The sequence below is a fragment of the Sylvia atricapilla genome, chromosome 3, assembly GCF_009819655.1.
Source record: "Sylvia atricapilla isolate bSylAtr1 chromosome 3, bSylAtr1.pri, whole genome shotgun sequence".
NCBI classification, from domain to species: Eukaryota; Metazoa; Chordata; class Aves; order Passeriformes; family Sylviidae; genus Sylvia; species Sylvia atricapilla.
In genome coordinates this window covers 71689960-71705977 of record NC_089142.1, presented here as the reverse complement: position 1 = coordinate 71705977, position 16018 = coordinate 71689960, and the positions used below count along the sequence as shown (strand labels likewise).

Genomic DNA, 16018 nt, shown 5'->3' with positions numbered 1-16018 from the left:
ATTCCTCTAGAACACTGTTTGAAGTGCATGGGGTGTTTTGTTTTGTTTTAATAAAAGGTTGGTGTGTTTGAACGTCTGGGCAGTTTTCCAGTGCGAGGGATGCCGATGGCCACTCGACTGTTGCTCTGTGAGCACGCAGAGAAGCTAGCAGCAGCTATTGTTCTCAAGAATCACCACTCTAGGCTGCCTGACCTGGTGAATGCTGCTATACTGATTACATTAAACAAAAGGGAATGTGATGTTCCAGCAAGCCTTACCCCTGCTGATGTGTTCTTCAGGGAGGTAAGAAACCTGCCATTCCTGAATTACTGTATAGCCTTGCATGTAGTAAATGTCACAGTGCTTGAAATGTACTTTAAAACTTTTCCCTGTGAAACTGTAAAAATAAATGCAACCTTACACAACTACCCTTTAAATGGGGATAATGTGGTATTATTTTCCTCACTTTAGTGTATGTACTCTTGGTGTCTGCAACTGAAACATGAATTTTAACAAATTTGGTGTAGCAGAAGTAAAGTTGTTACAGTTTCCAACTACCCAACTATGGATAAGCAATGAAAAAGACAACTGAAATTCTCTGACAGATAAGATGCATGCTAAATTATAATTTTTAAGGGATGAACTGAAGAGTATGAAGCTTTCCAGATAGGAGAGCTGCTTTGATGAGCTGTCCTGGGTGGATTTATATTAATTCAGTCACTTCAAATTTTTGTCCTCTCTAACATTAGTCAAGCTAAGTTAGTTCTCAGTGTATGCTGTGTTCCAGTCAAGTGCTCCGTCTTTATTTCTTTCTTCCTTCTTGAGAAGAGCTATGCACAAAACATTTATTCTTAGGAAGATTTTTACTGCAGAGAACAATAGTTGCTAAGGGAGAAAAATAAATATAAAAGAAAACAGGAATAATAGTCTGCTATTTTAAAGCAGATGTGTTATCCAGTATACTTTGTCTTGCAAAGATTCTGCTGCCAAATATTCCAGAAGATGATGGAGGAATATGCTTAATGGAAGTGTATGGAGTTGTCTTCAGAAATGAGGATTTTTTCCTTTTCCCTTCAGATTGAAGTCCAGAAAGAAGATAATTTTTGTAGTTTTAAGTATTGTATGACCCATAGGCTGGTGATACATTAGTATAGTTTATGCCTTTAAATATTTTTGGTTATTTATCTGTTTTATACTAATGTATTTATTTTTCTATACATCTCCTGGCTTTCAGGTATCAACTGACAGTGGACATGTTTGTGTTCAGTGTAACTTCTCTTTCTGTCTTCAAGGTATCCCATATAGATTCCATCTTCGAATCCTTATTAGAAGAGGAGGAACAAATCCTGAAAGATATGCCTATTGAATCAATTGAGTGGGCCCAGATAGTTGTCAATGTCAACAACATTATTAAGGTACAGAACTGCCTTAACCAAGACGTTTGTGGGAAGGCAAGATAAACACTGAAGAGCATAGAGCAAATTGAGGGCAGCACATCCTAGTTACTGACATGAGAAGAAAAGTGAATGTGCTTTTCTCATGTCCAAATACAGTAGGAAGAAAAAGACAGCCTTGGTCAGAATTAGGGACTTTCCTTTTCCTCCTGAGCCACTGTTAAAGATAATTTGAGAAGTTGCAGCTTTGTTGGAAGTTGTAAAGTCGTGAATATGTAGCAAAGAGCGAAGAGCTCGTGTTTGGGCACGGAGGTTTCTTGCTCAGTTGGTATGTCCCCTTCTGTCCAGCTGAGAAAGTGGTATAGAAAGAATGTGGATCTTAAGAAAACATTTCAAAATTACAAAAGACAACATCTTTTGTGGTCTGTGTATGCTGAGGTAGACTTTAAAATATTCACATTTTTACCTTTCAACAGGATATGCTACAAGCTGCCTGTCAGTATCGCCAGTCTAGGGCCTCTTTATATAAAACAGGAGAACTTCCAGAAAGAGAACCTGAATATATTCCATGGACAGGTGAGAAAATACTATTTCAAGTTCATAAATTTCCAAACACATGAATTTCAGCCTGAATTTTAAACTTACTGTTAAAAACTGCTACAGGGTTGTCATTGAGAGTAAGTGAAAATGAAGTTCTCATTTAGGGAATGAAATGGGATGAATCAGTGAACACTTAGTTTGTCCAGTACTGATGATGGTTTTTTTTAAAATTGCATTATATGCAATTTTAGCAAGTTTGCTAAAATAATTTGCACAATTTTTTTTCAAAATTTGACTACAAAACCACAAATTTGGGAAACAAAACTAATTTTATAATTTTTTATAATTTTTTGAGGCATTGGTTCTGGCTGGCAGATCTGTGGGATACATAACACTAAAATAAATCATAGAATATGATCTATAGCTGTTTTAAAAAGACTGATGATTCTCTACTTGCATAAATTTGTTCTGTTTTGATGGTTTAATAGTGTGAAAAACTATCAGAACAAATGTTCTCACAAGCAAGCACTTTCCAGTTGTGCATAAGTTCCTTGTAGCCTCTACATGTAAAACACATTTCTTTAGTGCTTCCAAGACAAAAGTCTTGCAATCCGTATTCCTCTTCACAAAAGCAGGACCCGTGAAAATTCTTTTGATCTTATGTTTTGATGACTGTATCAAAGTATTTAAATCAGGTTAAGAGAAGTCACCTTTTCCCTGTGTGTATTCTACTACTTTGCTTAGAAATAGTGCAACTAATAACTTTCTTCTGGAAAAAGAGCGAATGTTGGTAGTTGGCAGCACAGATCTGCCTAATTCAGGCTTTTTGTTTACCATATCTTGGCTCGGTTTAACATGTAAAAGTAGATGGAAGTAGTTGTTTACTGTGGGGGTGGAGTGGTGACAGTATTACTTCGATTTTCAAAATAAAAACTTCTATTAGCTTTTTTCCTTTTTTTTTTTTTTTTTTTTTTTTTTTTTTTTTTTTTTTTTTTTTGTAATTATAGTTAGTAATGTTTTTCTTATGCTTTGCTGTGGTATGGATTGCTGCGGTGATTGGAGTATTGCTTTGACGTTCCCTGTTGTTGTTTTGCCAAGCCTCCAGTGGCCTCCGCGTGGCCATAACGCGCCAGCACGGAATCGTCCTGAAGGTGGTGTATCCCCAGGTGGACAGCAACCTCCGCAGCGTGGTGACCGAGCAGCTGGTGGCGCTCCTGGATTGCTTCCTGGATGGCTACGTTGCTCAGCTGAAGTCTGTGGATCGTCTGGCTGATCAGGAGCGCTACAGCAGCGTGGAAATGGAATATGTGCAGAAAAGATCCGAGCTCCTGTCGCCTCTCCGTGAGTGCTCCCCGTGTTCTTTAAGGCGCAGGGTCAATGGGCCATTATATGAGGAAATGGCACTGATTTGATAGAGTAAATGGCATCGGGGTATGAATTCTGCTTGCTTTACACAGAGTACAAATGAATGGGTTTATGATTTAATGAGATAATTACAAAACAAAGGCAGATTACAATTTAGCATCCAGGACTGCACTCCATGTGTATGCCTGAGTGCTTGAATTTTTGTCTTCTGCTTGTTACATTTTTCTGACAGGATCTTATCTTGGGCTGCCTGGCAGAAAGTAGCCTGTAAATGGATTCTAAATGTTTATATTGTTGCAAGTCAAGATAAACCTATGTGCTTGAAAATTTGTTTGGTGTTTGTCAGTGAATATTTACTTTTTGGATGCCAATTATTTAATAATCGTACCCATTGTTTAATGTGTTGGATGTGGTGAAGTGAATGAGTAGGCCATAGGAAAAATCTAAATAAGTTGTTGTAAATACATTTTAGTAGCTTTGGAAAGTTTAATCTTTTTTTTATTTTTTTTTTTACTGAAGTAAATTATATTAAGTAGAACAATCTAATGATAATTTTTGAGCATTCTTAGAAAAAGCTGCATAAAATTATCATTGTCCATTTTCCTGACATTCATGGGCTCTGTTAGCTTATAAATACATTTTATATCGTTACGTTAAATCTAAGGTTCATATTTCCTTAAAAACAAAACTAAGTCTTTTGCTGACTTTCACATATTTGACTGATTGAAAAGAAAGAGTCTAAGTAGTTTCTGTTTAATGCAAGCCCAATTGTCCTTATTTGTCCTGTTCTTTTTCAAAAGCGGGTGGCTGCTGCTTTTTTGCTTTGTGTATTTAAGTGGCTGTTACTGTAGATGTTAAGTCACGGGTGGAATTCCCTCCCCCAGTGCAACTAGCAGATGATGCTAACTTCCAGAGGAAATAGAAGACATTGTGCCATTTTTAGTATTCCCTTTTTCCCTCTTGTGCTCTGTGACAGAGGTGGTAGGTCTGTCAGCATGTGTGTGCACAGGAGATATATGCAGGAGGGGAGTGTTCCTTTGGGAATGTGTGAGTATCTCCTTGGTGGCAGCACTTGAAACTTGTTTTCATTCTTCTGGTCTCAGACAAAGTTGAGCTTTGTGCAAAAAAATTGTGCAAATTTGATAAAACTTCTTTTTCTTGGTTGCTTAGTTTCCCTGGGACAGTACCAGTTGGCAGCTGCTTTAGCAGAGAAGTACTGCGACTTTGATATCCTGGTGCAAATGTGTGAGCAGACAGACAACCAGGCCAGATTACAACGCTACATGACTCAGTTTGCAGATCAGGCAAGTCTCTTCTATTTCCTTTAGCTAGTGTTTCATAATAACTTTGCATCTGAAATGTTGCAAAATTTATTATTTCTTTCTGGGTTTTTTTTTTTCCTGTGGTTTTTTTTGGTGGTGGTTTTTTTGTTTTGTTTTAGTTTTTGGTTTTTTATGGGTATGTACTTAAGTATACAGACAGGGGTAATGTGGAAAATTGAAGTCAATATTCAAGGGAGTGTTTTACATTGGGAAGGCAAAGCTAGCCAGCAGAAATAAAGGTACTACCTGTATAGGCAGTGCTTTTCATGGGACCTTTTTGTGCCTCAGAGATGTTATCTCACTCCTAACATTTTTCAACATTTTGTGGCTTTTCTTCACTCAGGTGCTCTTGTCATTACACTGTTGTTTTATTAAACTAACATAATATAAAATTGAGAATAATTTCCAAAAGAGATGAAATTGTTAAATGTATGAATAGAAAAGTAATTAATGTATAAATATAAAAGTAGTTAGGAGGAGTAGAAGGGTTGGGCTGCTTTGGGGTTTTTTTGCATTGTCCTGCTATATGTTTGTTGGACAGTTTTTCCACTGTCTGTTAAAGTCTAGTGTAAAAATGAAGTGTGCTGGAATATTAGAAAGTTTTGGTAAAGGAAAGGGTGGTAAAGATTACTTGAAATGTGTGTGACTGGAACAAAAGGGGTTTAATTTCAGAATTGGTGAGATGAATTTGTTTAGCTTTCCACAACTATTGGGGAAAGAGAAATCCTGCAGTCTACATGTTTCCTAGTAAAGAGAGTACATAAAGGTTGTTCTAATAACAAAAAACCAGAAGTATCAGTAATAGAGGAAATTATAGCACACTTTCTAAACCGTGCATCCTCAATACTCAGCCTGACTGTCAAAGGGCATAAATTATCTTTTTTCCCCCACTTCACATGCTTTATTTTAAAGGGGAAATGAAAACTTCCTGAAAAGAAGTTACTGTGGCAAATGTAGCACTGAACAGATAATTCTAATGGATAGACTATCAGACTGATGGCCTCCTCAGACTTTATTTTTTTAAATTGTTAATACAATTAAAATTTAATGTTACTCTAATATTGTCCTGAAAAGACTAAATTAAATCTCGAACAGAAATCCTGATTAGTTATTTCACATTCAAGTTTTTGAGGATAAAATAGGGTGTTTTTTCTCTTAAAAAGACAGGTTTTCTTAAACAATGCTTGAGAGAAGGAAAGTTGCAAGTTAACTTGTAGGGAGGAGGGAATGTTTAAAAAACAGTGACAGCTAAAGTAAACTTGTTTCTGAAAGGAAAGGAAACAGTAAGCATGGAGTTTCAAGGGGTGCGAAGGAACAGGTATGAAAACAAAATGAGAAGAATTGTGATTGATCTGGCACCTGTTCCTATTCTTGTGTGTTAATGTGAAGAATTTACTTTTGGCACTTGCATCTCTTTAATTGAAGGCTTCTGTGTTTATCAGCATCATGAATGCTTTAAACACTTTCTATCAGGACTCTTACAGGGATTTTTATCAACAATGTATTTTGTGGTGTGTGTGTGTGTGTGTGTGTGTGTCTGGCTTTATCAAGCAGGATCTTACTATTTTCATACCAATTGTATTTTATAAAGCCCATAGAAGGCAAACCAGATACTGTAATGTAACTTGTAAGATTTGTTCATGCTTCTGTTGTGTTCAGAACTTTTCAGATTTCCTGTTTCGCTGGTATCTGGAGAAGGGAAAGCGAGGAAAGCTGTTATCTCAGCCTATTGCTCAGCATGGACAGCTGGCCAGTTTCTTGCAAGCACATGAACATCTGAGCTGGTTACATGACATCAATAGCCAGGATTTGCAAAAGGTAGGGTTTCTTAAATACAGCCAAATGGAAATGCCACGTGTTGAACAGGTCAGGTGCATATTCAAATAGGTAATTTACTGAGTTATGACTCCTCCCCATCAAAAGACACCTTGTCCAGATGAGTTGAGAAAAGGATGGCAGATAATTAATTTGGTACTTTTGGAATACCAGAAGCCTTCCTTCAGGCACTATCTGGTATCTCATGCAAGCTGCTGGACCCTGTAGTGGAAATCAGGGCTATTTTTCATCCCTGGCTGGTGGCTGGTACTTCCTGCTGAGGAAGTTTGATTTGGCTGTGTGATCACTCCTTTGGTGGAATTGGGGATATATAGTGAATATCAGTAGCATTACAGTATTATCCAGCCTGGGAAAAACTGAAAAATCTCTTTCAAGACTAGCATGTTAAAGCTAAGGAATTTGGAGGTATCATGAAAGTAAAAAAGCTATTGATAACTTTAATCATTTACATTCATAGTTTAAAGTATTTTTAATAGCAAATGTGCATGTGGATAGATTAATGTGGTGTTCTTTTTAAACATGATCTTTTGTTGCCTTCTGGGCTTTCTAGTTACATCTATTCTTGCTGGTCAGTCTTTTCATCCTTCTACTGGACTTAAAAATGCATTTCATTTAACAGTTGAAAGCATTTCAAATCAAAAATGGCTTCTTTCAATCCACATGCTCATTTGTTAAGCATAAAAGCCATGGAAATATTTATCCTACTCCAAATTCTGGGTTCATAATGCCATATTCCTCTTAAACAAACAGAAAACTCCTACCCACCAACCTCAACCAAAACAAACAAAAACCACTCCGAGAATATTGTAATATTCCATTTGTGTCAGCTGAGGTTTTCTATGTTATGGCAAAGCACTTTGAAGAGGGCATAAGGATTCTAAAATACACAGTTAATTCAGTATGCATAGTTTATTTCTGAGTAAGTGCTCAGAAACTGTTTTTTTCATCTTGATAAACAAATTCTTGCCTTTGTATTTGGTTACTGCAGCAGTTATACACAATTCTGTTTTTTCAAATTCCCGAATTAACAGGTAAATCAGTGCATGCAGAAGTTCTGTCAGAACATATTTGCCTACTTTTTATTGCAAAGTATTAAATTAGATCCTAAAGATACAATGTGTGAAGTTGCAATTTATCCTTTGAGAATGAGGTAGGGTTTTTTGATTAGCAATGAAAAGATTTTTTAAAATATATTGTTGAAGGAGAGAGCCTCTGCTTGAAGAGTGTAATGCAGAGTTTCACTATGCAAATTGTACAACTTCTAAAATTAAGGGTTATAGTATTACAAACAATAAATAGCTGTGAGACTTCTGTTCACATAAAATTAATGTCTGTTAACCTTCTGATCCTAATTTACGAAACTGATTTCTAACATCTTTATTAATTGTAGGCTCACAGAACGTTGCAGACTTTAGCAAATATGGAGACACGATACTTTGCAAAAAAGAAAACACTTCTTGGCTTGAGCAAATTAGCTGCACTAGCATCAGACTTCTCAGAAGACATACTGCAGGAGAAAATAGAAGGTAAGAAATAAAAACAGGGCAAAGTGAAGAAAAGACATAGTAAATTACTGAATTAGAATCCCATTAATTTTGGAGATCATTGATTTTTCATGTTGAGGGTGCTGACTTAGTGTGGTAAGGATAAATGGGCTGATGATTTTGCTCATTTTAGGAAGCACAAGGAAGACAGTATGAGGCACTAACCTCATTATTCACTTTCTTGTGTGAGTTAGCATGGCAAATTTATACCTTTCTGCTTTTTCTACTAACATGTAAGATACTGGCAAAAATAACAAACTGCACCTGTAGTACTTTGAGAAGTGGCTGAGAGTTGTCAACCATTCACACTGAATGTATTTTAACAAATCTGCATTTTATATTTCAGATGCAAGATTAAAAATAATTTCTTAGATCCCATTTATAGAATGGCTTTAACTTTTGAATTCTTCTCAAGTCCTGAGGCTCTTAGCCTGTGCAAGGAAATCCTGTAACTGTGTTGTAGTGCAGTCATGCAATTGCAGATAGATGCAGTTGTGATCAAGAACTGCTTTCTCAGGCTTTTGTGTTCTGTATCTAGGAAGGTTACCATGACAGTGTTTCATTGTAGTCTATCTGAAGTGATGTGAACTGGAAAATTCATTACCAAATGCAATGGTTCCACTGCTCTGTCATTCCTATCCCTTTGGAAAATACTGTTTGTGCAGTACATGTGCTGTGGGTTTAAGAAAAAGCAATTCTGCACTACTGGTTAAAGGATTCTGGCCACCAGGGGGAAGCTTTGCAATATGACTCTGGGTTGCTGCTCAAGCTTACTTCTGTTTATCTGAGTATTTATCCATCTATGTAATGAATAGTTCTTAAATTCTGTTGAAAAAGCCTGGTAATAATAGCATTAACTAAGTAGGCTTTAAAAATTATTTTTAGCTCATAATAATAATGTATTATCTGCCTTTTAAGTTGCATAGCATTGCATGAAATCTTGAAGTCTAAATTTGTTTTTTATCACTGTGAAAATGCTTATGCTGATGTGAGGAATCTCACCTTTCAATAGGAAAATTTAAAAATGACAAATGAGATAATCAAAGCTTTATTTCAATGGCTAGAGGACTCTCAAAATTCATTTTGGACTTCATTCTGCTACACATTTCTGTGTGACATGTGATGTAGTTTTTTAAAACTTTAACTCTTTGTGTATCACTTTCCTGTTCATGAAGACTAATTATTTCTTCCACGTTTTGCTTATTCCTCTAAACAGATAAAATGCTCCACAGAATTATTTTCCCTATTCTAACATGCTGTGGAAATTGGTGGGAAGGGCAGGGTTTGTATAGTGTGGTTGATATTATTCCATTTTGAATGTCTCAGATGAGCAAGTTTCTCATCCTAAAGCAGCTCATGCTGGCAAGTATAAAACAGTCAAAAATTAAGCAGTTCCTGAGATGGAACATATCCATGGCACAGCTCCTTAAAGTTGCAACCAGCTCATTTCCCTGCACAGTGCAACAGCTTCCATCCAATCTTCTGTATACATTTTGAAGTTTTAAGACAAAATTAGGGTTGTGCATTTTCATTACCCTGGGAACATAAGTGGAAAATAAGAACTAGTTCCCTGGGATGGCAGTATTGAAGTGGAAGTATTTCTATGCTTTGGGGACATGGATGAGAGTCCAAATAGAGCGCTTCATAACACACGCTTTAGGCTTGAATAATATTGTGACTTGACAGTTATTGTTGTGCCACAGAATTTATTATTACATCTTAATAACATGAAACATTCATTTCCTTAAATGACTACAAGAAATAGCAGAGCAGGAGCGGTTTTTGTTACATCAGGAGACACTTCCCGAACAACTCCTGACAGAGAAACAGTTGAACCTCAATGATATGCCAGTGCTGTCTGCTTCTCAGCTCATTGATGTAAGTGTCTCATGTTTTCTTCATTACACAGGAAAACTTCCAGTATGTTATCTGCCCCTTTGTGATAAATGAGAAGGTCATAGCTGCCTTTATCCCTTATATGACTTGCTAAGCACCTAAAGATCTGATGTATGCATTAGTTTAACTTCACTTAGTTTCTACCAGCAAACATCAGAATGATGGGTTTAGTCCTAGTTTTTTTCTGTTGAATGTGTGCTTTGGAGTGCTGCTAGGAGAAAAAGCAAATCAAATCAGTGCCAGAAGTTGATTTACTGGTCTAAAGCAGTTTTTGGTTGTGAGACAGTTATTACCTTCCTTTACATTCTTGGTAGGGCAGAACTTGGAAGGCAGAATGAACAAACAGTTCTACCTTAGTGGAGAAGGATGCTGCAAGATAGAAAAAGGAAATGCTAGAAGCAGGAAGAGGCTTTTGGTCACCTGTTGCAAAGAGGCACCGGAAGTCTTTCTACTTTTGTTTTCTTTTACAAAAATCCAACCCGTAGTGAAACAAGAATTTGAGCTATTCCAGCACTGGGATAAGTAATAGTGCTGACTCCTTTTTGACACTCCTTTCTGGTGTCAGCCAGGAAGCAGTAACCTTACTGATTCTGCCTTATTTGCCACATTTTTTTGCCATCCAGTAATGCACACAAAAAATACTCCATGAATAACAGCAATACATTGTAAGTCACTTATGTCTGGGTGCCAATTTTTCTGTGTTTTTCTGTAATCCTGTGGAAGGTCGAAGCATGCTTGTTTACATTCTCCTCATTTTCTTAGAACTGTGCTAATAGCAGATTGTGAAGTCCTTACCTGTGTCTTTAAGTAAGACTATCTGTGGGATTAGGGAAGGATAGGAAGTGTCAGTCAGGACTTGGCAAGTGCTGGCACTACAACAGTTTTCCATCTGAATTCTCTCTTATTGTCAAACTAGTGTTAATACTTGCTACTTACAATGCAAAGATGAAACTCAGAAAGTGTAAATTAAGAGTGTTGATGTTAATTTTTCTTTGAAGCACTAATTTATAATTGGGGGATATGAAATACTGAGGGGACCTTTTTGTTTTTAAGGGGTGAAAGGCAGCACATGTGCTGAAGTACCGCTTTGAGCTTAATTACCAAAATAATTCGGAGAGCTTATTTGTGGAGCTGAGCTCTGGCTACAGTAGTCCAGGAATGTTACAGCCTTAAATGGCACTTAAATTTGAAACCCAGCAGCCTTGTATCCAGTATCATTTGTCCACAGACCATTGTCACGTAGATGGAATGCTGCTCTAAAACCTTAAGTATATTCCTTACTATAAAAATACTAGCAGTTGAATCAAGACATACTTGCATGAGAAGGTCACACAAGTAGAAAATACGTGGTGGTCTTCCCACAGTGAGTCGTCCCTGACACCGGTTACGTTTGTAGGCTAAAAATAATTCTCTGTGTTAATTCTCTCTGATTTCATAGTTGTTCATATGTGATGAGAACAGAAGAGCCAATGAATATGACTTCAAGAAAGCACTTGACCTGCTGGAATATATTGATGAGGTAGGAAAAATTTTTGAAGGATTTCTAACCTAGAGACTTTTTCATTATTATTTAAGCTAGGGTGGTGCAAATTTAGTTAATTTACATATTAGCTTAGTGTATGGTAATTAAAGCAACCCCTGATACGTTTTTTTCAGTTTGTTTTCAAGTCACTGGAGACAATGCCAAATGTGGTTTAGATAATGTAAGAAAAATTACACTCTTCATCTTCACTTCCCATTTATAGTCTGTAGTTTCTTTTTAGAGCCTTGCTTCCCTACAGGCTGTCTCCAAACAGGACAAAGATCAACTGTTTTTAGTAGTTTAGTTCTTTTGTCTTCCCTCTTGACAGTTTCACTGATTGTCATGAGGTAATGTAAGATAGTCACCACTTTCTAACATGTAAATAGCTTTGAACCACAGATTTGCCATCTGCTTTTTTTCCAACTGTATTTTTTTGTCATCTCAATAAAATAAATGTTACACTAAACCCATGCAATTTCAGAATTTTTTCCCACGGATGTTAAAGTTTCTAACAACTTGTATGGGACCATTCAGCACAAATCACAGGTGGTGGTTTCTGTGTAATGAAGAAACTGCCCTTTTCAAATCAAATGTATATCTCTGAAAACATTTACTAATACATTCATAAACCATATATCCTAATGTGGACACTAATGCATGTTAGTTAACTTGGCCATACTGAAAAAAGAGCTTTGTCTCCACTCATCGTTTAGCACATGGTAAAATAAAATTTGCCTAGAATACAATGCTTTACGAATTGGTATTCTAAAATGTGCTTTTTACAAACTGTGTTAGTTGGTCTTCAGCAGTTGTGTGGTGATGTAGAAAATCTGAATCCCTGGATTCAAATGGAAACAAACAGTGTTGGTATTTCAACAGTCCAATCAGATCATCTGTTAAAACAGCATATGTTAAAAATTATGCTTGGGAATTGAAAAATCTAATTCATTGGTGCAGTCTGTGTGACAGATGATTATTTCTTTGTAAAAAACTTGAGAATTGTAATTTGCCTGTCTTTTCTCCTTATATGAATTGAAGGAAGAAGAAGTGGATGTAAATGATCTTAAACTTAAAATTCTCTGTAAGGCTCTCCAAAGAGATGGGTAAGTATAAATATAAGTTACTGAGACACAGGTTTTTCAGAACTGTTTTGGTGTACTATTCTCTAATTCACCAAAAATACTTAATTTCACAGGATAAAGTTAGTAAAGTACAATGTGTCAGATCAGAACATGTGTCCTTATTGGTAAAGTGAGTCTACAGCAAAAAAAAATCTGCAGTACTTTTTTGTTTATCTCGCTGGCAAACTACTGTGCAGTCCTGGCACCTGACACAGAAATGAACCCCTGCAGCTTTTGTTCTTGAGCCCTTTCTTGAGGTAAAAGAAGTGACCAACGCTGAACCTTTTTAATTTTTTTTTTTCTTTTTTGGTCCTTTGAAGCATCTCAGATAGGAGCTTTTTAATACAACAACATAGGCAGAGGTCACTCCTGCAAGCTTTTTCTTCACTTGGGTTTTGCCATTGAACCACATTGGCAATTTCATGACCTTTTTGAGTTAAAACTGCATTCTTGGCTGTAAGGGATCAAAGCCTAAACAGTGCTTAGAAAAGCCAGTCTTAGGGATGTTCAAAACCAAAGAGAAGGCAGAGTCCAGCTGGTCACAAGAATCTTCTCATCAAACAGTAGTACTGTTCTCTCACAGGTTGCATAACACAAATGGTATTTCCTCGCTCTCCTTTCTAACTTCCACAAGTCTTCCTACTTTCCTAACTCCCACCTGTGTTCCAAGAGGGACCTAAGGAAGAAAAAATGTGGAGAGAATACATTCCAAATGCACTGTACCATTTGTGACTAAACTGGAAATAAGCAGCATGTGGATTCACACTTAGGCATAGAATAGATTTCAAAGGGCAGCGGTGTTTAGGAAATAATTCCTAATTGCATGACTAAGTTATATTTACATATAACACAAATAAGCAGAAAGAGGTTCACCTATTCCAAGTTTTCCTTTCCTGTTATTTTAAAGACAGCAGAATTCAGAACTCCTACATGGCACCATTCCAGTTATTGGTTTATGTTCTGTCTACTCTGGACAAGCATGGGGGTTTGAATGTGGTATTTTAACAGTTCAAGCATGTACAATGCTGACAAGATTTTGGCCACTCTGGCTGCTAACCAGGGTAGAAACCTTGGTGTCCCAGCTGAGTTTCCAGTCCAGCAAGGCTCACAAAGGCTTACAGAGAGGTGGTATTATCTTCCATCTGTGTGCAAGGTAAACATTCAAGATGTGACAGTACCTGCTTTTGAGAATGGCCTGTGGTTTCTAACTTGAGGGCTACAGATGGTGGTAAGGTTGTTGGGTAGGATGGAGAGCCTTGCTGAGTGTGCTCCTGATGCACTGTCCTCTGTGCCCAAGGGGAGAAAATCCCCCTTCCCTCCCTCCTTTCCTCACGTTCTTCTCAGTGGAATTAAAGATGTAATCCTAGACATTTAGGAGCCGAAGAGACATCCAGGGTAAAACCAATGAAGTACAGAGGATTTGTCAATAATAGCTTCTGGATCCAGGTCCAGATCTGTTACAAGCATGTACCACAAGCCCAGGGTAGTTTAGAGAGTGATATGAGAACCAGTTTTGTCTGACAGCTTAGCACATGCAACAGGAAATTTTAACAACTGAAAGGTTAGAACCACAGCAAAATAAGTTAGGTTGGTGTTGACTTCAAACTGGTGCATATAGAGCTCTACAAGGATGAAAAATTGTCAGTTAAAACAATCTTCCTCTTAGAAAAACCTGCTTGGGATTTTTTGGTACCACAGATGAGACTGGTATTTATGAGTCTTCATGTTTAATCACAATGTAGATAAACTATTTGGTTTGTGACTGTGTGTGCTGTTACAGGCCTGTAACGTAGATTTTGCATGTTTTTCCCCATTTCTTTTCTCAGTGTTTGATTTTTGTTCTGTTTTGATTTTTTTCATGTTGGAGAATTGCTTCTCTTGCTTTATTCTACCAAAAAAATAAATCTACAGTTTCATCACCTCTGTTGTAAAATAGAATAGGTAATTCTTATCTCAATGGATAATACTTTTATTTTATCAAAGAAATAATGTTGTCAGTTTTCCTTTTATTTTGTCTGTGTAATTCTTCCCAAAATGATTCTTTGACTTGCAGATGGTCCTGTTCCGATGGTAGAGATGATCCAATTGAAGCATCTAAAGATAGTATATTTGTGAAAATACTACAAAAACTATTGAAAGAAGGTAAAGTCTTCTACTTAAATATAATTTAATGTCTTGAAATTGTTGTTTCAAAGGCTGCTTAAGATCAACACTAATATGTAAAAAGTAGCATCATTAAATTCTCAGAGTAATAAAAAATTCATTCTACTAGGCAGTTAAAATCATCTGGAGCTAATTCTATCTCTGTAAACTGTTCAGGGGGATAAAAGATGAGCAGATTTCTTGGTTATAATCTTAGTATCTTTAAGTTATTTACTGAGTAGGGCACTCAACAGATTCTCACCAGTTGCTTACTGTACAGTAAAGTAGCTCTTCTGGAGGTAAATACATCTCTTCTGTAACATATAGGATAATAACTAATTGACTGTCGCTCAGTAAAACTTAATCTATTTTAGCCACTTTTTTTTTTCTTTTGTTTTCCCTCTCCAAAAACTAAAACAAAAAAATGGACCTCCCATTCTCCACTTAAAGTTAACTATAGGAAATTATGACCATGGAACTTACAGCTGGAGGAGGGAGGAAGAGAAGGGAACTGACTGAGAGTCAATGCCTGTTTTAAGTATTACTGCATAGGAAATTTTTGCAGGATACATAAGGCTTCATGTGAAAAAGACAAAACTTAAGTTCTTCAGGACAGTTCCAGTTTTATGTCGATTTCCTTGAGTTTGTAAGATTTACACACCCTATGCTGGAACTGTTGCAACTGATACATAGTTATTGTATGACTGAGCTTTCTTTTTTCTTTCCTTTCTTTTATTTATTACTTATTTTTATTTTGGTGAAGACTTGAATTTTTGGTTTAATTATTAAATTGCTGAACTCTAGATAAATAAATATTAACTCAGTTTTACAGGCTATTTAAGCTTTATTGTGTTTTTTGACCTGTATAATAAAATCAGAGCTTCCCAATTCCTAAAGTGTAATTTAGCTGTGAGGCAGGCACAGGTGTGTACTTAAAAATAGTGTTAACTGCTGATCCAAAGTACTTTAATCAGGGTTGTAATAAATGGTTTTGTTTTGTAGGAGTTCAGTTAAGTGAGTATTTGCCAGAGGTGAAGGACTTGCTTCAAGCAAATGAACTCGGCAGCTTGAAATACAACGCTTACTTTGAATTTGTGTTAAAAGCAAACTATGAACTCTATGTTCACGGACAAGCATGATTCTCATTGGGATTTTAAAATATTTTTTCTAAAGAACTTTTGAATTCATGTTTACTTTTTTATATTCTGTTCGGTTTTTTGCTAAAACTTTGTGATAAAGTCTGTATGAGTAATATACTTGGTCTTAAATGCATAAACATTGATGCTTTAGTCAGAGGACGCTGAGTTGTGTTTTCAGACAAGGTAAAAATAAAGTTCGTTTTCTGTGCCTTTCATAA

General features: G+C 36.4%; 1 protein-coding gene across 1 annotated transcript in view; it reads left to right on the top strand.

Annotated features, from left to right (window-relative positions):
• The window catches only part of NUP133 (nucleoporin 133), a 29867-nt gene extending 13849 nt beyond the window's left edge, over positions 1-16018 (top strand). The window contains exons 15-26 of the mRNA XM_066315738.1: positions 58-282; positions 1272-1394; positions 1850-1949; positions 3012-3254; positions 4449-4582; positions 6260-6418; positions 7827-7962; positions 9740-9858; positions 11315-11395; positions 12437-12501; positions 14573-14661; positions 15664-16018. Coding sequence (XP_066171835.1) covers positions 58-282; positions 1272-1394; positions 1850-1949; positions 3012-3254; positions 4449-4582; positions 6260-6418; positions 7827-7962; positions 9740-9858; positions 11315-11395; positions 12437-12501; positions 14573-14661; positions 15664-15800 — 1611 coding nt within the window. The 3' untranslated portion in view covers positions 15801-16018. The remainder of the gene's footprint in view (positions 1-57; positions 283-1271; positions 1395-1849; positions 1950-3011; positions 3255-4448; positions 4583-6259; positions 6419-7826; positions 7963-9739; positions 9859-11314; positions 11396-12436; positions 12502-14572; positions 14662-15663) is intronic.